Genomic DNA, 26043 nt, shown 5'->3' on the forward strand with positions numbered 1-26043 from the left:
ATGTTACACCAGCTCTGCAATTCAGCACTGCAGTCATGTCACGTTTATTAATATAGCACGTTATTAAACAGTATTAAACATGAAAAACGGTGTGACCATGTCTTCATGTAATCCCAGGTGGACTGGATGATGGTGAGATCAGATCTGTGTGGATCAGACCGGCTGTTGTCAGACTCCTTCTGCACACAAAAATCTTACTGGATTATTACAATTAATGGCAAAATTTATGTTTGGAAATGTAAACTGATATATTCTACTTAACAGAAATAGAAAAATAGAAATAACTGGCTTAAAACCAATATTCGGGATACTGGAATACTGAAATGGTTATTGTTTTTATAACTGAAGAACTTAGCAACATTAACACTGTTATTTTCCTGTTTATAAGTGTGAAGCTGATTTTAAAAAAAGTCAGTCGGGATTGTATAAAGCACTAGCCTATATGAATAAATGTGACTTGACATGAAACGGGTCACATGGGCACTTTTATGGCTTTTTTTGTCCTTTTGGGAGCTTGACTAGTTGCTGTCTGCTTTCAATGTACAGAAAATATTCTTCAGATAATCTCATTTGTGTTCCACAGATGATCTGAGTAAATAATGACTGAATTTGTTCCTCTAATAAATTTGACCATCGGCGCTCTATGATTGTGTATTTTCAGAAACAACGACATCCCAGGATGAAGGAAAGTCTGGTAAGATCCAGCAGATCTGTTGCTCAGTTTGAGTTGAAAGTGATCATATGATATAAAGATGATTGTGTATTTTCAGAAACAACGTCACCTGACCCTGAAAGAGAAACATCCCAGGATGAAGGAAAGTCTGGTAAGATCCAACAGATCCGTTGCTCAGTTTGAGTTGAAGTGATCATATGATATAAAGATAAAGATGGTTGTGTATTTTCAGAAACGACGTCACCTGACCTTGAAAGAGAAACATCCCAGGATAAGTCTGGTATATCCATTTTGCATTTTGAGTTCAAAGTTATCTCATGATATAAACACATTTAATGTACAGCATGTGTAAGAATATAGTTGAACGTAACATTCTCACTTTGTTTCTCTGTGAAAATCCCATTGTGTGATTTCTTGACATAACCCGTTTCTCTATTTGGTTTAACCAAAACTTTCTATGATCGTGTATTTTCAGAAACAACTACATCCCAGAATGAAGGAAAGTCTGGTAAGATCCAACAAATCCGTTGCTCAGTTTGAGTTGAAAGTGATCATATGATATAAAGATAAAGATGGTTGTGTATTTTCAGAAACGACGTCACCTGACCCTGAAAGAGAAACATCCCAGGATAAGTCTGGTATATCCGTTTCGCATTTTGAGTTCAAAGTTATCTCATGATTTAAACAAGCATTTAATGTACAGCATGTGTAAGAATATAGTTGAACGTAACATTCTCACCTTGTTTCTCTGTGAAAATCCCATTGTGTGATTTCTTGACATAACCTGTTTCTCTATTTGGTTTAACCAAAACTTTCTATGATCGTGTATTTTCAGAAACAACTACATCCCAGAATGAAGGAAAGTCTGGTAAGATCCAACAGATCCATTGCTCAGTTTGAGTTGAAAGTGATCATATGATATAAAGATAAAGATGATTGTGTATTTTCAGAAACAACGTCACCTGACCCTGAAAGAGAAACATCCCAGGATGAAGGAAAGTCTGGTAAGATCCAACAGATCCATTGCTCAGTTTGAGTTGAAAGTGATCTTATGATATATAAGCGATGAATGTGCAGCATGTGTAAGAATACTTGTACATGATGTCATAATCTCACCTTGTTTCTCTGTGAAAATCCCTTTGTGTGATTTCAGGTTCCTCTGTGATAGTTGCGGTTTCTGTGGGTTTGATCCTGCTGGCTGTGTGTTTAGTGCTCATGTTGCTCAAAATAAAATACAGCTGTAAACATGGTGAGACACACACACACACACACACACAAGAAAACACACACACTCACACACACTACACATTTAGTACATCTGAGTGTGTCGCCCTCTGCTGTTCAGAAATACACACACAGTTAAATTATCTCTCATTTTCTCAGTCTCAGATGTGGCTCTTGTTCACACAGGCATCATTTCATCATCAGACAGAAGAGAGACCGGAGATCATGAAATGGTGAGTTTCAGAGCTGATCTGTGCTTCATGATGTCAGATAAGTGGGCATGTTTGCTGTACCTTTAAACTGAGACTTCATGTTTGGGGGATTTGGCTTCTCTTACAGGTTCAAGACTCAGATCCTGCATCAACTCCTCTATATTCGACAGTCCAGTTACCCACAATCCCCTCTGATACACAGAATCCACTTTACTCATCAGTCCAGTTACCCACAATCCCCTCTGATACACAGAATCCACTTTACTCATCAGTCCAGTTACCCACAATCCCCTCTGACAGGGTCCTTTACGCATCTGTCAGTTTCCAGAAGCATGAAGAGTCTCTCAGTGACGCTACAGTCTCCTTCAGCAAGAACGAGATTCACTCTGAATATGCATCTGTCAAACACAGCAACACACCAAACTATACTTACCATTAGAGTTTTACTCAAATCTAGAACCATCAGTCACTGAGAATAATGACTGAGCCACGTATGAAGAGAGAACTTATTTTTTAAAATCATCTTTGATCTTTGTCAGCATCAGTTTACCAAAAGTGATGCATTATGTTGTGAGCAATAGAAAGCCTTCTCCACTAAGATTTAAATGTATTTTAGAAATGTGAAACTCAAGTGAAAGGCAGTAATAGATATTTTAAAAATTTACATTACTTTTTAACAAAAAAAGTAACTAATTACATTGTAACTTGCCAATACTGAGCAGAAGAATACATTTCAATCTTCAAAAGAACAAATTAAAATACTGTTAGTAACTTGTATTAATGATTGTGATTGTGCTTGTGTTCTGCTTTGATTTAGTAATATGTTTGTATTATTCTCATCATTTTCAATAAAAATCTCTGCTGAATAAATGTATATTTATGCAATAAATTGTGAAGTAAAATGTGACAACATGCCCCACCTAACATGTGAGGGGCACATTGTAACATGACCATGTGGCAAAAAAAAATATCCAAGACAAACTCAAATATTTTGTCAATAAAATACAATTCTTAACTTTTCCATATAATGGCATTTTTTAAATAATTAAAAATAAAATATTTTTGTGACAACAAACTCACTGTAAAACACAGCTATACAGCACAGTTCAAAACAAAATATTAATAATTTCTGAACATTGACTCAGCCAACATTAATCACATTTTTCTCATGGTTTCTCAATATAATTCATAAAAGTACAGAATGGAATAGAATAGCATATTTCTAATAGGGGCTCATTGTGACGCAGTGTTACAATATTCCCCTACAGCGCAACTGGGATTTAAACTCTGGTTTAAGTGTTTTCTGCTCGTTAGATCAGCATTAAAGAATCATATCAACTGTTAAATAACAGATATAATAAGGCTGGACAATAATTCAATGTCAATATATATATATCGCAATATTTTTTTTCAATAACGGTGATATGATTTTTAAACACATTTCCGATATTTCATTATACATTACAGGCATGGGCCACATTTACGTTTTCATTTTTACTGCGTGATAAATATAAGCAGCACAGCACACAACGGCCAGGATCTTCTGGCCCGTCGAATACCTTGGTCCACAGCGGGCCAGCTCGGGCTAGAGGAGTGGTTACGAACAGAGGCGGAGTTTACCCGAGTCTGGAGACGCCATTCTGTCAGCTAACGTCAGCATTAAAGAGCAGAGCCGTCGCATAGACTGTGCGAACTGTGCAACCGCACAGGGCCTCGCGCCAATAGGGGGCCTCGCAATCCTGCTTTTTTTTTTTTTCACTTTTTAAAAACATCTGGCGGCACGAATGTAACAATTCTACAAATAAATAAAACATTTCCAGTAAACTGGCAGAGCATTCATTTCGTTTTCAAGAGAAGATCTAGCACTGAAATGTGTTTTTTAAATCAAGTGATCAAAGTGCCGCTTCGATCAGTGGCGTGGATACAGTGTTTTCTCGTGTGAATCGCGCACACGCCGCACTGTCTTCATTTGGACGTGCGCTTCAATCCGTTGCGGATAGCCTACTCTAACATAATGCACACAAATGTGTCCCTGCTTGATATACAACCACTGATGAACATAATAGGTTTAAAAAAAAAAAAAAAAATGTTATACGAGAAAAATAAAACCATACTAGAGCGGATTTGAACCCAGAACCTCTAATACGCTTGGCGAAAGTTCTACCACTGGACCATTAAGATACACGTTGGGTTAGGGCTGGGACGGTATGGATTTTTTCTTACCGCGGTTGAAAAGCAAGAAATTCCCGCGGTATTGCGGTAAACCGCTTTAAACCTCAACCCCCCTTCCCACCCTCCCCAAGTTTTTTTTTCTGCGACGTTGCGGCTGGAACAACAAACAAAGTGTGTCAATGATAATCTCAGGTACTGTTTATGTGCTTTATTTAATGTTAAAAGCATGCAATGTGACTTTGAATATCGTTTAGTGCTCCAGCTTTGTAGCTGTAAAAGCAACAATGGATAATTCACCTCAGATCTTGATATTAAACAAATGGAAACCAGAACGTTCAAACTGTGAACATACAAGTGTATTCTTTGTTTTTTAATAATGTTTAAATGGTGTAATATTTGTGAATTTGATTATGTAGTCTACTTATCCATTTTCTGTCAAGTGCCGTCAAGATTACTCTCTGGTGCTGTGAGTGTGCACTTGCCGCGACTCCGCGAGGGTTAACAAATACGGTCTTCACGTGAGAGAATTGTGTTAAATAAGCACGTGCAATTAAAAGCTGAGGTCCTTTTACTTTTTTTTTTATTTACGGTGCGGCTTGGACGCGGCGTCCGTCGAAAATAGACTAGGCGCCTATCTTTATCGAAGCGGCGCGGAGAGACGCTTCTGAAACGCGCCGCGTCGTGGCTGTTGTAAACACAAAAGCATTGACTAGAGTGGGCGCGATCAGCTCCGGTAGCCGCGTCGCAGCCGTAACACGCCACAGAGTGTAAATAAGGGGTTATAGTCAATAGCCTACGAATGGAATGTTATTATGTGTCATGGAACAACTTGCGTACTTGCGAAAGGTCGGATTTGCTCCATCTATTGATGATAAGTTTTGTTTAGAAAACCTTTAATCCATGCAAGACACAATCCATGTCATTAGAATCAATGAATCCATGTCATTAGACACAACGTGAACACATGTGAAGGCCAGTGTTTACTTTTTTTTTTTTTTTTTTTTTTTTTTGCGGTGATGACGGTGAGGAGCTCAGACCCGCGGTAGGCGTCACGTGACCGCGGTTTTGCGGTAATGCGGTAACCGTCCCAGCCCTACGTTGGGTTAAATAGGCGGATTCTCGATGAAAATTCTCGAGCTGACTTGATGTAAAGCCACTCGTTGCACAGTTGATTTTTTTTCCCTCTGAAATAAATAGCAAAAAGTCATAGCTGAGACTATGTGCATGATTATGCTATATTATTCTACTTGATAAAAACGTATTGCAGCGAGATTATGCGTGCAATAGAACTAGAACAGCTACGTCCGTGTGACTGTAATTCATGCGCAATTGAGCATCCACATCAAAGAGCATGGCCTCGCATTTCAAGTTCACACAGGGCCTCGCACCCCACCAGTGACGGCACTGTTAAAGAGTTTTAAAATAATTTACCTCAAAACTCACTTTCATGTTTGATTGCCTTGTTTGTGATCCGATGTGGATTCTGATCACCGTATTGAAGAAATCAGACAAATCATATAGGTTATCACAATCATGTTTTTATTTTATATGTCAGTAGCCTACTGGCAGTCTCCAATCTCTTTATACTGGACTATCATAAAATAAAGCAACTTTTTTTTCGGGAGCTTCCTCTGTTTCTCTGACTGAAAATATATGTAGCCTACTGGGCGAGTGCTAACGCTCCTCAGGTCGTATTTTTGGTGGCATATTTGCAGAAATGATCATTCTTTCTAAATGTGACGTAGCCTAAATATGTCCTGTAACTTCCAAATAAACAGAAACAGCCTCGACTGAATAAGTAAGTGTGTCCTCTTTCTTTTGTGAAATCGAATTTCACATTCTATTTCCTAATTCACATCCTAATTTATTTCTTTGTGACTAATGTGCAATTATGATATAAATTAATTCATTGTGATCAATGTATCACTTTTTATTGTAAACCTGTGGTAAAACATCGATGCTTGGGTTTTAAATATTCAAGTTAACAACAAAAATGCCAGCAAACGGTCGCTTTTATCATGTTTGTTTTGCGATTTCAGTGATTTCTTTCTGATTAGTTCCAGAGAGGCGTGTTACGGCACCGTATTAAAATACAGCAGTAGTACAAGTACGATGCAGTACCATTTACGAAGCAAACACCCACAAGCATCGAGTGATGAAGGGCAACAAACTTTGCCCTCCATGTTATCAGGAAGAAGATGTGATGCACGGCGAGGCGATCTGAGGAGATAACTCAGAGAATCTGTTCAATGGTAGTAAAAGACACTTTGCCCATAAGTGTCGTCTGTGGTGAAGGTTTTCAAGAGCTACTGGGCTATATTGAGCCCAATTACGAAATCCCATGAAGATGCACTATTACCCATAGAATTGAGGCCCGTTTTGAGGAGCGAAAAAAAATCGCTTAAATCACAACTCGAAAGCACAGAGTTTGTGGCCCTTACGACTGACTGCTGGACGGCACTCACAACGGACAGCTATATAACAATAACGTGCTACTACATCGACGAGGACTGGCAAGTTAATTCAGCTGTCCTTCTAACACAGAGTATGCCAAGCAGACACACAGCTGAGAACCTCGCAGCTAAACTAATTGATGCGGTGGAGACATGGGGACTTAATGGGAAAGTGTCTGCATGTGTTCATGACAAAGCACGCAACATCATGGCTGCAAACTCTCCAGAACGGGTGAACTGGGACTCGGTTCCCTGTTTTGCTCATACACTACAGCTCGCTGTAAATGATGGATTTAATGTTCGTGCATCGGGTCATCGTTGCAGCTGGGCGCCTGGTTAGGCATTTTAACCACAGCATCCCTGCACGCAAGGCACTGGAAGATAAACAATCACAAATGAAACTTCCGAAACATCAGCTCATTCAGTCTTGTAAAACAAGATGGATCTCGGTGTGTGACATGTTCTGAAGACTTCTCGAACAAAGGCGGGCTGTTACAGCTGTTCTGTCTGACCGAACGGTTACAAGGCTGCAAGATGCCAGAACCCTGGAGATACGAGACGAACGCTGGCAAATAATGGAGATTGTGCCCGTGTTGTAAAATTTAAAATGTGCAACCACCATAATGTCATCAGAAAAAAAGTTTCAATTTCCAACATTTACCCCATCACCTTTAGCCTGCTGAACCCACACCTGATTAGAGCCGAGGATGACGGCCACAGAGTGACGGAGTTCAAGGCAAAGGTTCGGCAGTCCTTAAGTGGCTGCATGGAGGTAGTTATTATTATTAATTATCATTATTATTATTTACTATTGTTGATGTTTTGCATTAATAAGGAGGCTATATGTTCGTCACAGGTTGACAAGGATGATCTGGTGGACAAACCTGCGCTGATCGCCTCTGTCCTGGACCCTCGCCATAAACATCTCCCTTTTTTTGCACAAACGGAGAAAGAAGTCGTAAAAGCAAAACGTATTGAAATGTGAGCTGCTTTGGAAATGACCAATGCGGAAGGAGATGAGAAAGCGGTGTCTGCCACCCAAGCTGGAGATACAGACCGCAGCCAAAGCAACGCCATGATGATGCTCCTGGGAGGTGACTACAGCACCCCTCGTCAAGCCACTGATTATCCAGAAGAGGTTGACATCTACATGAGAGACGATCCTCCTTCTCTGGATATTAATCCTCTTGACCGGTGGAAAGCAAATGAAAGGCGATTCCCGAAGCTGGCCACTCTAGCGAGACGTTACCTGTGTATTCCCGGGACATGTTTTCTGCCGCGGGTCTAACTGTCAACAGGCTGCGCTCCAGACTGACCCCACATCACGTTGATATGTTGCTTTTTTAAAATAAAAATTAGACAAGGTGTTGAGGTAGGGCTGCTATTTTTATTTAACGAAAAATCTTAGTCTAACGGAAAAAAATTGCCGGTTTTTGAAAGCTTCGTTCAAACGGATTCAGTGTTTTCTTTTTGTCATCGTAATTTGTTAATTATTTAAGTTTAAAATTTATATTTAGTGTAGGCCTATTTGTTTTTTATTTGTATTATTTTATTCTCTTTTTCTTTCACTGTAAGAAATGCTGCAGGTGCGTGAAAATATAAACTGAATCCAGGTTCTGTTGTTGATCTGTTCTGTATGCTGCTGTTTGCACTTTGCAAGTTAAAATAAACCCTTTGATTAAAAAAACAATATTTTTTTAAAGGGTCACAGATACGCGTAAATTTTATTTGTATTTAATGCCAATTCAATATTATAATCTTATCAGTTAACGAGTAATAATCGATTAACGAGCGGCGGTTGTCGGTCGGGAAAATGAATCGAAATGAGCATCCCTAATCGGAATGAATTCAGGGTGTCATCAACACTCAAAATGTCCCTCAGCAACATGTTTTTGTTGTTGCTCACTTTTTTTTTTTTTCTGCAGCAACTTTCACATTCTTTATCCTGGCAGAAGCACTTTTTTCAATTTATAAGAATAATATAATCAACCTATGTTAGCCTATAGTTTAAAGTTAAAGATGTTAATATTAATAAGTTGAGTCTTATTATTATTTGACGTGATTTCACATTTCTTGTTTGTATGAAGGCTAGATACAAATAAAATATTAACAATAATTTATTTGTACCATTTTTATTTCTAAAATATTATATAGTTTTATAGGAGGAGGTTTCAGAGACTTGGCAAATACATTTTACAGAAGTTTGTAGGAACAGGACATTCATTGTGAGCGTTCTTTGCAGTTTTTCCTGAGGCTTTTATATTGTTCTATCGATATCAGAATTATCTCGTATCGACCGAAATTAAGAAATATATTGTGATATAAAATTTGGCCATATCGTCCAGCCCTAAGATACAAGATTAAAATAACATCAGACTTGTCTAATTTCAAATAAACACAAAAAACAGAGATGAAAAATTAACTACTTTTGCAATGGTTAAATAAATGTTCAGTGATATCTTCCAAAGATTTCTGAATTTTGATGTATTTTTTTCTCTATTTAGTGTTGATATGGTAATAAATACACTAAGTTTCGTCATGCTGGCATGTGTGGAAGCATTTAAAACAAGTGTGTTACAACTAACCCCGCGTTAGTGTGTGTCCCGATCACCCATAATCCACAAATCAGAATCTTTTCCATAAAGGCCTCAGAAAGGGCAAAAAGTTGAGATAAAACTCAATCCTCCCCTTCTTTACCATACACGCTCGCTCGTAAAGGAATTGTTAGCTCAAAAGTGAACATTTTCGGATTGTTTACTCACTCGAGGCTGTACAAGATGACTTTCTTTCCTCAGCCGAAGAGAAATTAAAGTTTTGAAGGAAAACATTCAAAGATTTTTCTCCATTAACGAACGGTCCAAATGCGTATTTAAGCAGCTTCAGAGGACTCCACACGACCTAGCCGATGAATAAAGGTCTTCTCAAGCGATACGGTCAGTCATGTTCAGAAAAAAAAACTAAAAGTGTACACTCTTTAACTAAAAACACTCTCCTTGCTCCAGCTCTGCGACCCGCGTTCATGAGACGGCTGCGTGAACGCTCTAATGCGTTTCATTCATACTGGAAGCTAGAGGGCGCTCTCACACAGAAAGTCAGAAATGGATACATATAAGTAATAACAGGGTGGGAAATTAGCACCTGCAACGGGTACTTTGCCTTGTATGCCTGCCACAGTGGCGGGTGGATTGTAAAACATATTTTTATTGGTTAGGCCTACTAATTAAAACATTCCTTGTAACTGATTGGACAGCTTTTGTCAAAGAATGCTGTTGCTAAGTAACAATAATGCACTTTTGTCGAGTAATTCATTTGATTGGTGACCGTGACACATATAGCTGACACCTGCTATCCATCCTGTGCTGTAGAAAGTGCAAAACATCCGACAAGGAATGGATCCCCGGGTCAAGGCATTTTCTGCCTAAATTAAATAAATCAATTAAATGCTAAAAACTAAAACTAAAACCAGATTAACCATTTAATTACAGAAAACTGTACGCAAAGTATGTGACAAAATTGAGAATGAACAAGCCTTCCGTAAAGCAATGTCGTCGACGCCCGGAGGAACGAGGGTGATTGAGTGAGTGTGAATGTGTAAAACGAAGTTATTGAAATGTGATCATATTCAGGGTTGGGGAGTAATGGAATACATGTAACGGCGTTACGTAATCAGGATACAAAAATCCAGTAACTGTAATCCGTTACAGTTACGTCAAAAAACGTAGTAATCAGATTATAGTTACATTTTGAAAAAAGGGGGAATACTTTCAGGATTACAATGGTTTCATTTAAAACTAAATAAATCAGTATTTTGGCATAATAACACTATATTAAGCGCTGCTTGATTATACAGTAGCTCCTGGTTCTGTTGCCAGTAATGACTCACGTGTGCCACGCGCTGGTGCATGTGCAAATAACAGCTGTCTACAATCTCCTCAGACGCAGATTGAATCACTGCTGCTAGTAGAAACGATGCTTTTAATTCATGGAAATTCCGCTGCTTTTTTGTAGAAATTAGGAGAGTAGCTTTTTTAGTACCCAAAATGTCCTTTCTTAATCTTTTCTCACGTAACGGGAAGTTCGCAGTCTAGGTAACGTTGTAGGGGAACTCCCACTGCCAACGCCCCAAGTTCAGTCCGGCAAATCTAGAAAGATCACGGCTTTTTCGGTGTTTCATATTATAGTACTTGGATTATGTTACTGAATACTTTTTTTATGAAGTAATTTGTAACTGTAACGGAATACATTTTTAAAGTAACCCTCCCAAGCCTGATCATATTGTAATCGAGACGAGTCATGGCGAAATCTGTAAGTCAGCTTTTAGGGAGGCTGCCGCTACAGTGGCCCAGTAGTGCACAACACAACGAAATTTAAAAAGCAAACATAAGTTAACAACACAACGAAATTAAGCCACAACACAACGAAATTAATCCACAACACAACGGAAATGAGCCGCAACACAATGGAAAACGTACAACACAACGAAATAAAGCCGGAACACAACAGAAATGCTCCCGACCACTAGAGGGTTCTCGGAGCGCGGTAAAGTCACTTTTCCTTGCCGTTGTTCTATAGAGTCGGCAGTCTTAATTTATCAATACCACGATTCGTTTTTACAGTATGCAACCTTTGTATATCGACATAAAATATACTTTAAAATCACCTACATTAATTATAGCTGTGTATTTATACTGGAGAATTATTTGACGCGCTACTACGGTGCATAATCCCTAAGGGAACGTCTGGCATTTCCACCAAGTGGTTAAAACGTATAGTTTATAATATAATTTGATAAATAAAAACACAAACCATTTGGTGAACTGCAGAATTACAGGAATGTATTGACACAATTACACCTGTAATAAGTCAGTCTGGTCACTAGGAACCTACCACCAGCTTTAGGACATGAAAAAAGTAGGCCTAATGTTTTTATATAAAAAAATAAATAAATTGTGTACTGTGCATATAGGGAGCTACTGGCACAATTTCACCTGTTGTAAGTCAGTCTGGTTAATAGGAACTAGGGTTGGGAACCGAGAACCGGTTCTTATCCAGAACTGGTAGTGTTTTTGAAAAAATACCGGAACCGTGAGAAATTCCTAAGTTCCGGTTCCGAAAACGGTTCTGGTGCGCTGTTTGGGTGAAGTGCTTGAAGCTTATTATCCTTTAATAGCGACGTCTCACCTCATATTAAAATAGTAATGAATGCACTGAAAAGCCCTCGCGCTTTATTTTAAAAATAATCTGTTCTACACACATCTTACATTCAAGCATATTCTACCCCTTCTGAGAGGGTATTCTCCACTGCTGGAGATACAATAAGTTAGAAGAGGTCCCAAATTATTTTATATCTGCATATATCTGAATGCAGAATTATTATTTTTTCTTCAGAAAAACTAATTTTTTTTTTTTGCAAAAATTGCTTAACAATATTGCATTTGTTGACATTACCAGTCTGTTAAACTCATTTGACAAGTATAAGAAATAAACAAAAAGGATTGTGGATTTTTCCCTTAGGCCTACTGCTATTTTTTATTAGTTGTTTGTTTTAATATTTTTTATTGAATGGGAACCGGAACCGGAACCGGAAAATTTCTTACGATTCCCAACGCTAATAGGAACTACTACTACAACCTTTGAAACATGATAAAAGCAAAAAAAAAAAACTTTTATGTTGTTAAAAGAAATGTCCTAAACAAATAACAATTGTTTACTGTAATGAAGGGAGGTATTGGAAAGAAATCCAGCTGTAGTAAGTCAGTCTATTACCAATACAATAAAGCTTTGGATTTGGAACATGTCTGTTTTTGAATGTTAAAAGTAATTTGAATTAATACAACTTATACGTTTAAACAACTTGAAAGAATTGGCGGACATTCCCTTAGGGATCATGCGCTGGTAGCGCATCAAAACATTCTAGACCAGTGGTTCTCAATTCCAGTCCTCGTGACCCACTATTCTGCACATTTTGTATGTCTCTCTTATCTGATACACTCAGTTCAGTTCATGGAGTCTCTCCTAATGAGTTGATGATCTGATTCAGGTGTGTTAAATAAGGGAGACATACAAAATGTGCAGAGCAGCGGGTCACGAGGACTGGAATTGAGAACCACTGTTCTAGACTATAAATATGCAGCTATAATGCACGTTGGTGATTTTGAATTAATAAATGTCGATATACAATGGTTAGCTACATACTGTTAAAACTAATAGTGGTGTAGTTAATTGTTTTAGACTCAGTGGCATGGAAAACTAACTATATAGCGCTCCGAGAGCCCTCGGGAGCATTTCCGTTGTGTTGCGGTTTTATTTCGTTGTGTTGTGGCTCATTTCCGTTGTGTTGCAGCTCTATTTCGTTGTGTTGTGGCTTTATTTCGTTGTGTTGTGGCTCATTTCCGTTGTGTTGTGAACTTATGTTTACTTTTTAAATTTCGTTGTGTTGTGCACTACTGGGCCACCGTATGCCGCAGCAGCATTGAAACAACAGAACACAAACCAGACTGTCAATATCTGTATATTAACATTACATACTCACTAAATGAATAATAAAATCATTTTAAAACTGAGTCTGACTAGAATTATTATTGATAATACACCATGTGATGCTCTTTTTTACAGCTAGCTGCTAATGGCTGAAGAAATGTCATTAAATGACATTAACACGTGAGCGGGGTGATCAGAGGCCTGCTCAAACTTGTGCTTTTTAGCTTCGATGTTTTTTAACACCACACACAGCTAATTCAAGTTCTTAACAACGATTAGTTTATCACCCGTCACTTGTCTCGTATTTTTTCCACACCTACTCCTCATTTTCACTCATACTGAAAGTTATGATATTTTACTATCGCCCGCCATTTTAGGTGCAAACATTCTAAACCACCGTAAAGTTCGACATCTCTTAATATCTGTGGCACAAACTACAGTTCTATTAACACATAATACTGCTGTGTCTTACTAGATGACTAACTATTGTCAGCTTACCTGGAAAAATAGATCATAGAGACATGTTATGTTGGGAACACTCTCCGTTGCGTGTATTGCAGAGCTCACTCATTCCCGACTGAGCGCTGTTTCACTCTACTAGCGTCAGTGACCAATCCACGCCTAGCCTAACGCTGAGGGCGCCCTCTATTGGTGAAGCTCTTTAAAACTATATCTCAAGTTTCGCAACATAGACTAGGTCAATTTTCAGATAATGTGACACCCTTGGGCATTTTTTAGTAAAAGTTGGCAGACAGACTTTTCTAAGGGTATTTTTTCTGCTGAATCCATTTTTGCTGTTTGCCAAGCTGTATCTCTTATGTGGAACTCAGTAGAGCGCAAACTTCAAGATGACCTCTAAAATGTCAGGAAATTCTATATTTATAAACTTTACATCATGCACGACATCAATTAACGAGAAAGTTTATTTAGGTGGGAATTAAGATACTTGTATGTGACAATGATAATTGCATTATTTCTCGTAGTCATGAAAATATCTGTTTTTCTCCTTATTTCAAATGGACAAACAGAATATCTAAAATGCGAGAGTCATTTGTTTGGAGTCACATGCATACTATTGTCTTTGGATCAAAGTGTGTGAATTGAGTTCAGAGTTATCCAAGAGGTTTTTTATTCTACTTTCTACTTTCTATTACTTTCTGCAGTTATTTCCACACATCGTATTTTTCATCAGAATTAATTTTTATATCCAAAGAGCGACATGAACCAACACAAAATATTTCCAGTTGTGGAATTGTACCCATGAAGTTGTCAGATTATAAGATCACCAATTATGGAAGCTGTGTGTAGTTTGAAGCCTGACCGGTCGATGTCATTGGATACTTGCATTATATGCCAAGAATCCAAGAAAGATAAGCTATACAATGCGACAGAACAGGGACTTTTGACACTAAAAGCAGCTGCACAAAGTAGAGGGAAGCTTCACGATCCTCAACACAGAGAAGCAATTGACAGAGTGCTTCTTGTCCAGAACACAGAACAGCACGTGGTCTGGCACCGCTTGTGCTATGTGTTCGCGGTATCCCCATCCAGAGCGCTGGTCTCTGCATGCGTGGATAATCAACGAATAACCGTTGCTTTGCCAGAAGGGGTCGTGAACACGATCACGCAGTCTAGAGCTCCTTCTACGAGAAGACTCTACGCATCTAAATGGTCAGTGTTCTCCAAATGGTGCGCTACAAAGAGCCTGGACCCACGCACATGTGGGGTTTCGTGGGTGCTCTCCTTAGAGCTGTTGGACAAGGCCAGGTCCCCTTCCACGCTCAAAGTTTGCGTTGCAGCTATTGCAGCATTCGTAGAGTCAACGCACGGCCGCGCGATAGGAAGGAACAAGCTCATCATCCGCTTCCTTAGAGGAGCCAGGAGGATGAACCCCGCGACCCCCTTCGGTTCCTATTTGGGATCTTACTTTGGTCCAAGAGGCCCTGAAAGCATTTCCCTTTGAACCGTTAGAATCCGTGGACCTAAAATACCTTTCGCTCAAGACCGTTTTTCTGATAGCTCTGTCATCAGTAAAACGCGTGGGGGATCTACACACACTATCCGTTAGCCCCGCGTGTCTCGAGTTTGGACCAAATGACTCTAAAGTCATCTTCAAACCGAGACATGGCTATGTCCCCAAAGCGATTGGCACTCCCTTCAGATCATCTCCCTATCGGCTCTGCCAGCATCCGATAGAGAGGGCGGTGAAAACCTCCTATGCCCCGTCAGGGCGCTGAGAGTTTACATCACACGCTCCGCCGCCTTCAGGCGTTCTGAGCAGCTCTTTGTTTCGTTTGGTGGGCACACCAAGGGTCTCGCCGCCTCGAAACATAGCCTGTCCAGATGGATAGTGGACGCTATCGCAGCAGCTTATGCGTCCAAACACCTGCAGTGCCCTATGGGCATCAGGGCCCATTCCACTAGAGGCATGGCCTCGTCGTGGGCTTGGTCCAGCGGGATTTCTATTCATGACACTCCCCCTCTACATTTGTTAAGTTTTATAACCTGGAAGTTCCCGCCTTGCAGGCTAGACTTTTATCAGTCTAAGTGGTGTGTATGTTCTGCCCAGTTTGTTCGTGTGCAGGCTACTCTCACGTGACTATTAGCTCTTCTGGTTGAGCTGTACTAAGGGCGATATTCTCTATATATAGACCGGCGGAGCCGCTCTGTATTTCCCTATGAAGTGCTTATGTACATGTGCTGGCCTGCGTTGCTGGCCACCTGTTTCCCACATGTTTTGTGTTCCCCGGGCTTCCCTGGGACTCATGCAGTGGATGCTCGGCGCGTACGCCGTTGACAAGGGGTTCCCGTAGCGTAAGCAACTTACGCAATACGAGAGAACCTCTCCTAAGAGAACGTACTTGGTTACCTAACATAACCTCGGTTAGTCAGACTACTGTTTGGAATTGATCAGCTGCAACTGCGCCTTAAGATGTATGAGTGCACGATGTAAAAAGTCTCGTCTGCGTTGCTCTGCTGCATGCAAGTGCAAGACAAGTGATGCAGAATGTAGCAATTGCTGAACTGAATAAGAGCGCTGCTCTGTGTTGTTGTGATCATATTGGAGAAGCCAAGTTTACTGTGTTTATTTCCTTTATCTGTTCAAAGCTATGTTAGTTGTATGACACATTACCGTGATATGTTTTGGTAATTTGTTCATTTGTCTCAATTCTTAATATTTACAACCAATCTTTCTGAGAATATCTTTTTCATAAATAAACCAAAATAGAATTTAGTTTGGTTAAATTTAAGTCCTTAAACTTGTTTACATGGACATGTAAATGTTGAAAAGTAATAAACACTCTTAACATAATGTAATAGGATAATGGTTTAAGATATAGGCCTCTTGCTGCCACCAGCATGATGTTGATGTTCTTACATGGACATACTCAAATACACAAAATTACAAGTCAGTGTTTACCAGAAATATTGTAAGACAGAATGACTAACTTGTTCTGACTATTCTGTTTGTTTCCTTTACTCAATAAATGCTATAGCACAATAAAAACAGTTTATCTTTGAGACAGTGCTGAGAAATTTGCTCATTTTGGTGTATGAGGCAGTCATCTTGGATTTTGCACTCTACTGAGTTTCATGTAAGAGATACAGCTTGGCAAACAGCAAAAATGGATTCAGCATAAAAAATACCCCTAGAATAGTCTGTTTGCCAACTTTTACTCAAAAATGCCTGAGGATTTTTATTTAGGCACATTTTTGTGATTTCAACCTGGTCTAACAGTATTATCAGGATATGTCACAGTAGGCTCATTATTGTCAGAACTCTGTGCTTAGTTTAAAATAAAAAAGGGGGGCATATTTATCTGTATCTTTTAAACTGTAAATAAACACACATACACCAATCATAAAATTGCCATTAGGAAAATATAGGAATGATTATCATAGAAATCAAATTATTGGTTGTTGTTCAGCCGTGTATTTGTTTTCTTTAAGCTTTTTGACAAAGTTCAGAAGAAATTGGTATTGACATTTCTGTCCCCCTCACTTCTGAAATGATATAGGAATAAATAATTAGCCCAAAAAGAAAATATGAATAGTTATAATTTATTATAAATATTTAAATCAGTTGTAAGAATTAACTTGATTTTGAAGAATTATTACCACAATCAACTAACCAGTTCGTCCAGTGAACAGTCAGTGTTAACTGTATATTAAGTATAAGTAAATTCCTGAGATATGGGAAATAACTTTCATACTGCACAGTATTACTCAGAGCATCCAAAATCTGCATGATTTATATGAACATGAACCACAAACAACTTTACGTGTGACACGGACAAGACTTTATTAACTAGACTAAACACTTAGACTAATCTCACATACACACTTACAATTTAGCAATTGTAAGAGAAGCAGAATACAGGAATGCAAGAAGTTATAGCATTGTTTTAAATTCAGCAGATCAACAGCCTTGAGCAAACCATCAGTTTAACACACACTTCTTTAAAGGGGTAGGGAAGGATACTTAATATATCAGATAATGAGACTGATGAAACATTTTCAATAAGAACATCAACATCTAAACCTCGGTAAATTCTTAATAAGATCTTCTGTAGACGTCTGACAGAAATAAAGTCAGTCTGGTTAGTAATAAGTGAAGCAGGTAATGCTGTTTGTGGAGTTGTTTAATCAGATCTTCAGAGAGCTAATGTCTTTTATCTTCAGTTCATCTAAGGCTGTGTCTGAATAAAGTTGTAGTTTGTGTTCTTATTACTCTTTCGAAAGATGATTGAAAGAATGTTTCAGGAACATCACACTAACCTTTAAATAACATTCTAGTAACATTAAGGAAACTGGACATTTTTATATTCTTGGAATGTTAGAAATCAACGTTCCTATAATGTTGAATTTTAAATCAAAATTAAGTTGAAAGAACGTTTGAGGAACATTATACCTTTTAAAACACGTTCCTCTAACGTCAAGAAAACTGGAAATTTTTCACGTTCCCAGAACCAACACTGAATATTAGGAGAACGTTCTTATAACAAAAGTCTGTTAGCTGGGACATGGCTGTGCTGGCTGGGGAGGTATGTCTTTTGTTTCTTGATATGTAGCCGTTGTGGGAGATTGTTGTGGGAGTTTGATTTAAGTCTCTCAAAGCCTATATCTGTACCTGTTGATGCATAATCGTTCTGTACCTCCTGATTTCAGAGCAATTCTCAGCATTCGTTGCCACTGCTGCTTTAGCATAGCAATTACCAGTGGATGTCGGAGTGGATCTCTTATTGAGTGTCAGAGAGAGTGTCAGGATGAGCACCAGTAAAACCAGTGCAATCACGATGGCAAACCAATATCTGAAAGTAAACCACCAGAGTACAGTTTGAGAAGTTTCATATTTATTCATTACACACACACACACACACACAAAAAAAAAAATCTAATGTTTTGTGGTATCATTTTATACATTTTGTAGGCTGAGATTTGCTAATCTCTTACTTATATTATCAACTGGCATACCTGACCAAATCATGTCATGCTAATTATGTAATGACAATAGATCCTGTTATCATGGAATACATCCTGAACCTCTACAACTCTGAGAACTGCTAGATTATCTTTTACAGTTTTACAGTTAAAATCTGAAGCTCTCACAGTAAATTCCACAGTGTTAAATCAACACTGCTCAGAGCAAATATGGTCCCACTCTACAGAGTGTTACCCCTGGTTCACACCGGATGCGGAAGCGTCGCGGAACGGAAAATCACGCGCGGTCCGGCGCCTGCCTGTTCACACTAGACGCGTATTCTCCGCGGCGGTCGACAAGCGCTTCTGCTCAGTTGTTGTTTATTCAGAGCTATTTTTTTTACATCATGGGTAAGTAAATAACCTCATAAAATGAATACACCATCTTTCTGTAACCAAGAAGTTTGTACACTTCTTGTATTAATACTTTTTGTTAATACTCGCGGTATTTTAATTTGAAAATTGCTTATATTTTGACAATTGACCGGATGTCTCGTGTTTCTTGGTGTGACTTCCTGCCGGAATGGACGCGAATCACTCGCGGCTCGCGCAAAAAATAGACCAGACGCCGAAACTGGCGCTTCACGGCGCGGGCCGGCCGCGGCGTGCCGCGGCGCTCCGTGTCTGGTGTGAACGACACCATAGGTTAACATGGGCGCCGAAAGGAAGCGGCCTCCGTTCCGCGCCGCTTCGGCGTCGCTTCGGCGTCCAGTGTGAATGGGCCGTTAAAGTAACACTAAAGCGGTGTTAAAGTTAATGAGATAATTAAGTGATTAGTTTAGTGATGATTGAACATTATTGAAGACACCTGATGTTAACAAGCAGAATCACTGAAGGAGAAAATCACAAATTGTAAGTTACCATTATGGTGATGGGTGTTTCCTTTAGTTGGTCTCTTGACCCTTATATGTTTACTTTAAATTTTAGTGTTGTTTGTCTGCTGTTATTGATGTATAACAGTCAAATGAACAAAGTAAAGTGTGATCTGATAGTGTTGGTTATGTTTTGACATAATCATGCTGTGATCTGAAAAATGAAACTTATTGAGATAGTTTGGTTTAACTTGTTACCAGCAGCTTTGTGACTTTAACAGCATATGATTATCAATACTTTACTTATAATCCAAAATATTTCATAAACATTGTTCTGACCAAAACATATATTGTGGTCACAGTTTGAGCACACAGTGAGAGCGCTGTGAGGTTACACTTTTAGATCACTGTGAACTCAGATTGCTGACGGTGTGACCACATGGTGACATCACTGTGAGATCAAAGTGTTGACTGTGACCTTTAATATGAATTATGAGCGTCAGCCGCTGCCATTCAGAAAAACCCTCCTGTGCTGTCGTCATGACAGCGCTTGACCAAACAACGTCCCTCAGGGCTTTTAGCTCAAAAATGTGTAGATTTTGACAAATATTAATAGATTTCATAGGTTTACGGCAGATTTCTATAGAGAGGAATAATATTTATTGAAATTATAACCAAAATGGGCCGATGTAATCATTCTGAGCGCCGCTGGATACTCTGATGTACTGTGTTTTCAGTCCATACTGGCAACACAAGGAAGGGACATATTTGATCTGTTTTTGTTTACAAAGAGTTAAGCTTTTACGGTGCTCTTGTACATTCCTGTCCTTGTACTGCTACTTCAGCCAAATTAATTGTGTGTCCTAAACATTTGAAATAATATAAACAATATGAGGTTCAAACTTTTGACTTGTTTTCTTTAATAACTTCATAACACAATACTTGTACTTTTACTTTCAGTACATGAGTAGTACATTTTAAAATAAACTACTTGCAATACTTAAGTACAAAAAATGTTGAATACTTTAGTACTTCTACTTAAGTGTTGTGCTTAAAGAACACTTCAACTTCTACTCAAGTCACTTTTTTGATAGAGCACTTGTACTTTTACTCAAGTCTTGGTCTCTAATACTTTATACATCTCAGCATATATCCTGGATAGCGGCCCCGGAGAGAAGGGTTTCTCAACCTTTTGCAACTCATGGCCCACCGATGACTGTTTAAAGACATTCTGAGGTCCACTTTCCACATATGATAGTATGAACACAGAATAACAGAAAATTCAGAAAGTACAATGATGTACTCTGCTGTTAATCTGTTATGCCACTGTAGCAGACTAGGTCAAGTCAGCTATATAGATGTAAACTCTTCTTGTATAAACAAAGACTTGGCAGGTTTACTCATGTGATCGTGACCCGATCAACTTACACTAATAAAGCCTGTACTAGGGACCCCCCATTTTCCAGCCTCCCCATTGACAGGCTTTCAACTAGATGAAAAGGACAAGCAGAAACGTAATGCCACAGACCACAAGTTTATGTCTCAAATAGTTACTAAAACACATTGAGCTCAACATCAATAATAAAAAAACAGTTTACACTTAATTTCAACCAACAGGTGTAAGCCAAAGCAACATTCAACCGAAATATTTCACGTATGAGTTCGACAATACAAGCCTTTACTCACTGTGGATAAATCAGCCCACTGGGCTTCGTTTTAGTCGGTTCACATGGACCAGCCACCCCTACGCTGGCCAAACACACACACACACACACACACACACACACACACAACAACAACAACTATATACTAACAAAAAAACAGATGACAAAAAGAAAGATACAAACTAAACAAAAGTGGTTTCTTTCTTTGGCATTATGTCTTTGCACAAAACATTAGATCGCTCAAATTATCAAACAAAAAAAACAAAAAACAAATCAAAACACTTCAAACCGACCAACCAAACAAACCCAAAGATACAATAATTATTTAAACCCACTCAATACACCAACCAAAGAAAAAGAAAATCAAAAAGAACAAAAAAATTAAATAAATAAATAAACCACAAGTTTTCAGCTCCTTAATTGAGCGGTATCAATGTAAAGAAAGACAGAGAAATGATATACAGCCAACCCAAAAAAAAAACTGAATAATGATAAAACAATGGAGCAAACCAATAAACAAAACTTCAGTCCAACTCAAGTGCACACACACACTTGAACAAAATACACAAACAAATGAACAAACACAAATCAATGAAACTGCACAAGCAAACACCAGGTGGCGCCAGAATCAAAGGCCGCGGTTTCACAGCTCATCCCAGGTAAGCGGTGTACAGGCAATAACCAACCGTTCAATGCAATCGCGTGCAAGCAAAGATCTCGCGTCCCAAAACTGGAACCGCTATTTAAGCCACAGCAAAGCTGATATTATTAAAGCTGATATACCACAGCAAAAATAATATTAATTTGGCATGATGTGGTAAATGACCGTGGTGTAATCAGAGTGAATCTCCTCGTTGCTGACGGAGACTGAAGCTTCACTGAGAGACTCTTCATGCTTCTGGAAACTGACAGACGTGTACAGGAGCTCATCAGAGGGGATTGTGGGTAACTGGACTGGAGTCGATCCACATGATGAAACGATTCCTATGTGAACAAGAGCAGAGAAAATGCGAGGTTAAACCGTATGTGTATTTCTGAACAGCAGAGGGCGACAAACTCAGATTTACTTAATGTACAGTATTGTGTGTGTGTGTGTTTGTCTCACCATGTTTACAGCTGTATTTCAGCAAGCCGGATCAAACCCCGGAGACACAGAAAACAGAAAGGTCTGAAAATACACAAAGGGATTGTCAATGTGAGACTATGACATCATGTACAAGCATTCATACACACACTGTACATCAAACACTCGTTTCAAATCACAACTCAAACTGAGCAACGGATCTGTTGGATCAGACTTTCCTTTTTCCATTCAATAATGTCTTACAAAAGAGGAAAAGCAGGGGAAAAAAAGGGGCTGTTAAGCTTAAAAAAGCACCACAGACCTGCACATGTGTATTTCATGTCATGTGAAGCAGTATAATACTGTATGACGAAACAACAGTATAATACTGTAATACTGTATGACGAAACAACGGTGTAATACTGTATGACGAAACAACAGTATAATACTGTAATACTGTATGACGAAACAACAGTATAATACTGTATGACGAAACAACAGTATAATACTGTAATACTGTATGACGAAACAACAGTATAATACCGTAATACTGTATGACGAAACAACAGTATAATACTGTAATACTGTATGACGAAACAACAGTATAATACTGTATGACGAAACAACAGTATAATACTGTAATACTGTATGACGAAACAACAGTATAATACTGTAATACTGTATGACGAAACAACAGTATAATACTGTATGACGAAACAACAGTATAATACTGTAATACTGTATGACGAAACAACAGTATAATACTGTAATACTGTATGATGAAACAACAGTATAATACTGTAATACTGTATGACGAAACAACAGTATAATACCGTAATACTGTATGACGAAACAACAGTATAATACTGTAATACTGTATGACGAAACAACAGTATAATACTGTATGACGAAACAACAGTATAATACTGTAATACTGTATGACGAAACAACAGTATAATACTGTAATACTGTATGACGAAACAACAGTATAATACTGTAATACTGTATGACGAAACAACAGTATAATACTGTAATACTGTATGACGAAACAACAGTATAATACTGTATTACTGTATGACAAAACAACAGTATAATACTGTAATACTGTATGACGAAACAACAGTATAATACTGTAATACTGTATGACGAAACAACAGTATAATACTGTATTACTGTATGACAAAACAACAGTATAATACTGTAATACTGTATGACGAAACAACAGTATAATACTGTAATACTGTATGACGAAACAACAGTATAATACTGTAATACTGTATGACGAAACAACAGTATAATACTGTAATACTGTATGACGAAACAACAGTATAATACTGTAATACTGTATGACGAAACAACAGTATAATACTGTATTACTGTATGACAAAACAACAGTATAATACTGTAATACTGTATGACAAAACAACTACTTAAACAAGTGGGTTTTAGATGCGTCCTGTTGTCTGTGGTCTTCAGCTGGTGTGAAGTTGACCCTGAGTCTGCAGACTTTCCCACAGCATGATGCTTTAAAGAGACAGTACATACAAAAAGGATCACACTTTTTTTTCTTCTCTTTTTAAGAAATAAAGCTGTAGAAAGCAGGGCAACATGATAGATCGATTTATCATGATTACGATTTCCGCTTCTCCAAAAATAATTGTTGCAATATTGGGCCGTTGTTATTTATTCAGAAAACTTTATTTATTTATACATTCAGTTATCTTGCATTGGTAACAAGCCTACACAGTCGTTCATGCTTGCGGTTGCCAGATGTCAAGAGTTTAAATCCTGTCGTGGAAATTTTAAACTGTATATTAAACTAACCATGTTTATAACATCTAACCTTATTTAACATCTAACAATGGAACAGGATGTACTGTATGAAACCAATGGAAAACTTGTGTCTTTGACTGTGTGCGTATGTATGTAAAAATAACATAGTTTTGGGAAATGAAACTAGACAGTCTGTTAGGATCTTGTGATTACAGATGAAGTCACCGCAAGATCAGAGTTTGCTTTACCTAGTAACATAGGGGTTTGCATATGAAGAACCAATCAGATAGTGGGGAAATGATGTAATGCAGCCTGACATTTATGTCATACCTCTATACTATAATAACTGTTGTATATGTGTTTTACGGTGGGATTCTCAATGGAATTTGTCTGAGATCCTCCGGCCTTGATTCTTCTTGGGAGAGTTTCTCTGAGAACTGCTCGAAGACTCTCCCGGCCGTTATTAAAGCATTTAGAGGACATTTGCTGAAAGTCTGTCTGTTCATTTCTGCTGCGCAGCAGGTCAGTTTAGGGAATCAAGTAAGTTAGAGTAAGAAACTCGGCCAGATGTCGACTGAAGACGCAAGAGCTGGAGTATAAAGGTTATTAAGTGTCGATTGTAGACGCTCTGTGTCGATGAGTAGACGCAACAGTTTTATTATTTATTAAGTGTCGATTAGTAGACGCTCTGTGTCGACAGTAGACGCAACAGTTTTATTTTAGATAGTCAGGTTAAAGGAAATTCCTTTACAATTCCCAAACATTTTCTCTTAAAAAGGAAACATTTTATGTCTTAGTTTTACGTTATCTTTGCAATCTGTCAATCATTGGCACACACACTCTCTACACTGTGCTCGACAGCCGTATATCCCAGATCTGAAAACACTGACAAACAAGCTGGAGTTTCTCGATCTCCACTTGAGATATTCTGTTAGATGAAAGTGTCGTTCAGTCAGTCTGTTCTGTCACGAGCCGCTTGTGCGATTAAATCTGTGATCAAACCTTCAGTGATGAACTGTAATAAATACAAACATGGATCTCGACTCTATTGTTTGTGATTGTGGTTGCTGAATAAATGCACTTATATTCATCTCTGTGTGACGATACAAACTGCAACATTAGCATAATTTGGAATTATTATTAGGAATGTCACTGTTTAAGGTTTTGAGAGTGTTAATGTATATGATAAATATAATAAATCATGATTTTTTCTTACTTGCAATAAATGTGATTAAATGTAAAAAATAAATTTCTGAAATTAGAATAATTGTGACAAATGATTGCAGTTATATATATTTTTTGGAGCAAAACAATTGTGATTATTAGTTTAATCAATCTTTTACCTTGAGTCACATTCAGATGAACTTCAGTGAATACGAACGACCCAGAAGTCTCCTCTGCGCACCAGTATTTCCCAGAATCCTCTTCTGTCAGACTGCTGATGTTCACAGTAAAGACTCCAGCTGAGGTTTCGTCCGTCAGAGAGAATCGGCCGTTTGTTCTCGTATCGGATGAAACACGAACTCCGTCTCGGACACAGATGTTGGGCTGATCTCCTCTGCAGAAAAGCCTCTGTGTTTGAGTCCTGACGTTCTTACAGCTGATGGACACCGATCCTCCGACAGACGCTTCATGAGTGAAGAGCGCTGGAGAGAACAAACACATGAGGATGATGACAGAAAACATTGAGATGTTCCCCAGAAAACACTCTCACCATCTTTCAGGACGATCATGAGCTTAATGGGAAGGTTAAACGCTTCTTCCACTGCACACCAGTATATCCCAGCATCCTCTGCTCTCAGGTCACTCAAGGTCACAGTGAAGAGATTGAGTTCAGTGTCGTCCTTTACTGAAATCTTTGGATTATTAACATGGGCTTCATTTGAGCGAATGATATTTTGAGCATCTTTAGTGAAACACTTTCCTTTACAAAGACGCTTTATTTCTGTTGAATGGTTTCCATCATAAGGGCATTTGATCTCAGATGAATCTCCTTCACGTCCGACCACTGGAGGCAACAATAGTCAAAGAAAAGG

General features: G+C 38.4%; 1 protein-coding gene and 1 long non-coding RNA gene across 6 annotated transcripts in view; one reads left to right on the forward strand and one right to left on the reverse strand.

Moving 5' to 3' along the window:
- Positions 1–26043, forward strand: part of LOC311286325 (polymeric immunoglobulin receptor-like) — a 127228-nt gene that overhangs the window by 80051 nt on the left and 21134 nt on the right. For 3 of the 5 annotated variants that reach the window (XM_084402483.1, XM_084402485.1, XM_084402484.1), the window contains exons 10-15: positions 771–824; positions 906–953; positions 1149–1181; positions 1264–1311; positions 1509–1541; positions 1624–1677. The exons of 1 other annotated variant lie outside the window; for it this stretch is intronic. In XM_084402483.1, the coding sequence (XP_084258609.1) occupies positions 771–824; positions 906–953; positions 1149–1181; positions 1264–1311; positions 1509–1541; positions 1624–1677 (270 nt within the window). Of the gene's footprint in view, positions 1–770; positions 825–905; positions 954–1148; positions 1182–1263; positions 1312–1508; positions 1542–1623; positions 1678–1826; positions 1923–2083; positions 2131–2236; positions 3031–26043 lie in introns of those variants that run through there. One more of the 5 variants, XM_084402489.1, reaches the window with a different exon arrangement.
- On the reverse strand, positions 1311–2132 carry LOC311286471. Its single transcript, XR_014626571.1, has 3 exons — positions 2082–2132; positions 1790–1911; positions 1311–1412 (listed from the first exon to the last, which is right to left on the reverse strand). It is a non-coding gene; the product is annotated as an uncharacterized lncRNA (long non-coding RNA).

The sequence above is a fragment of the Rutilus rutilus genome, assembly GCF_951802725.1.
Source record: "Rutilus rutilus genome assembly, chromosome: 2".
In the NCBI taxonomy this organism is placed as follows: domain Eukaryota; kingdom Metazoa; phylum Chordata; class Actinopteri; order Cypriniformes; family Leuciscidae; genus Rutilus; species Rutilus rutilus.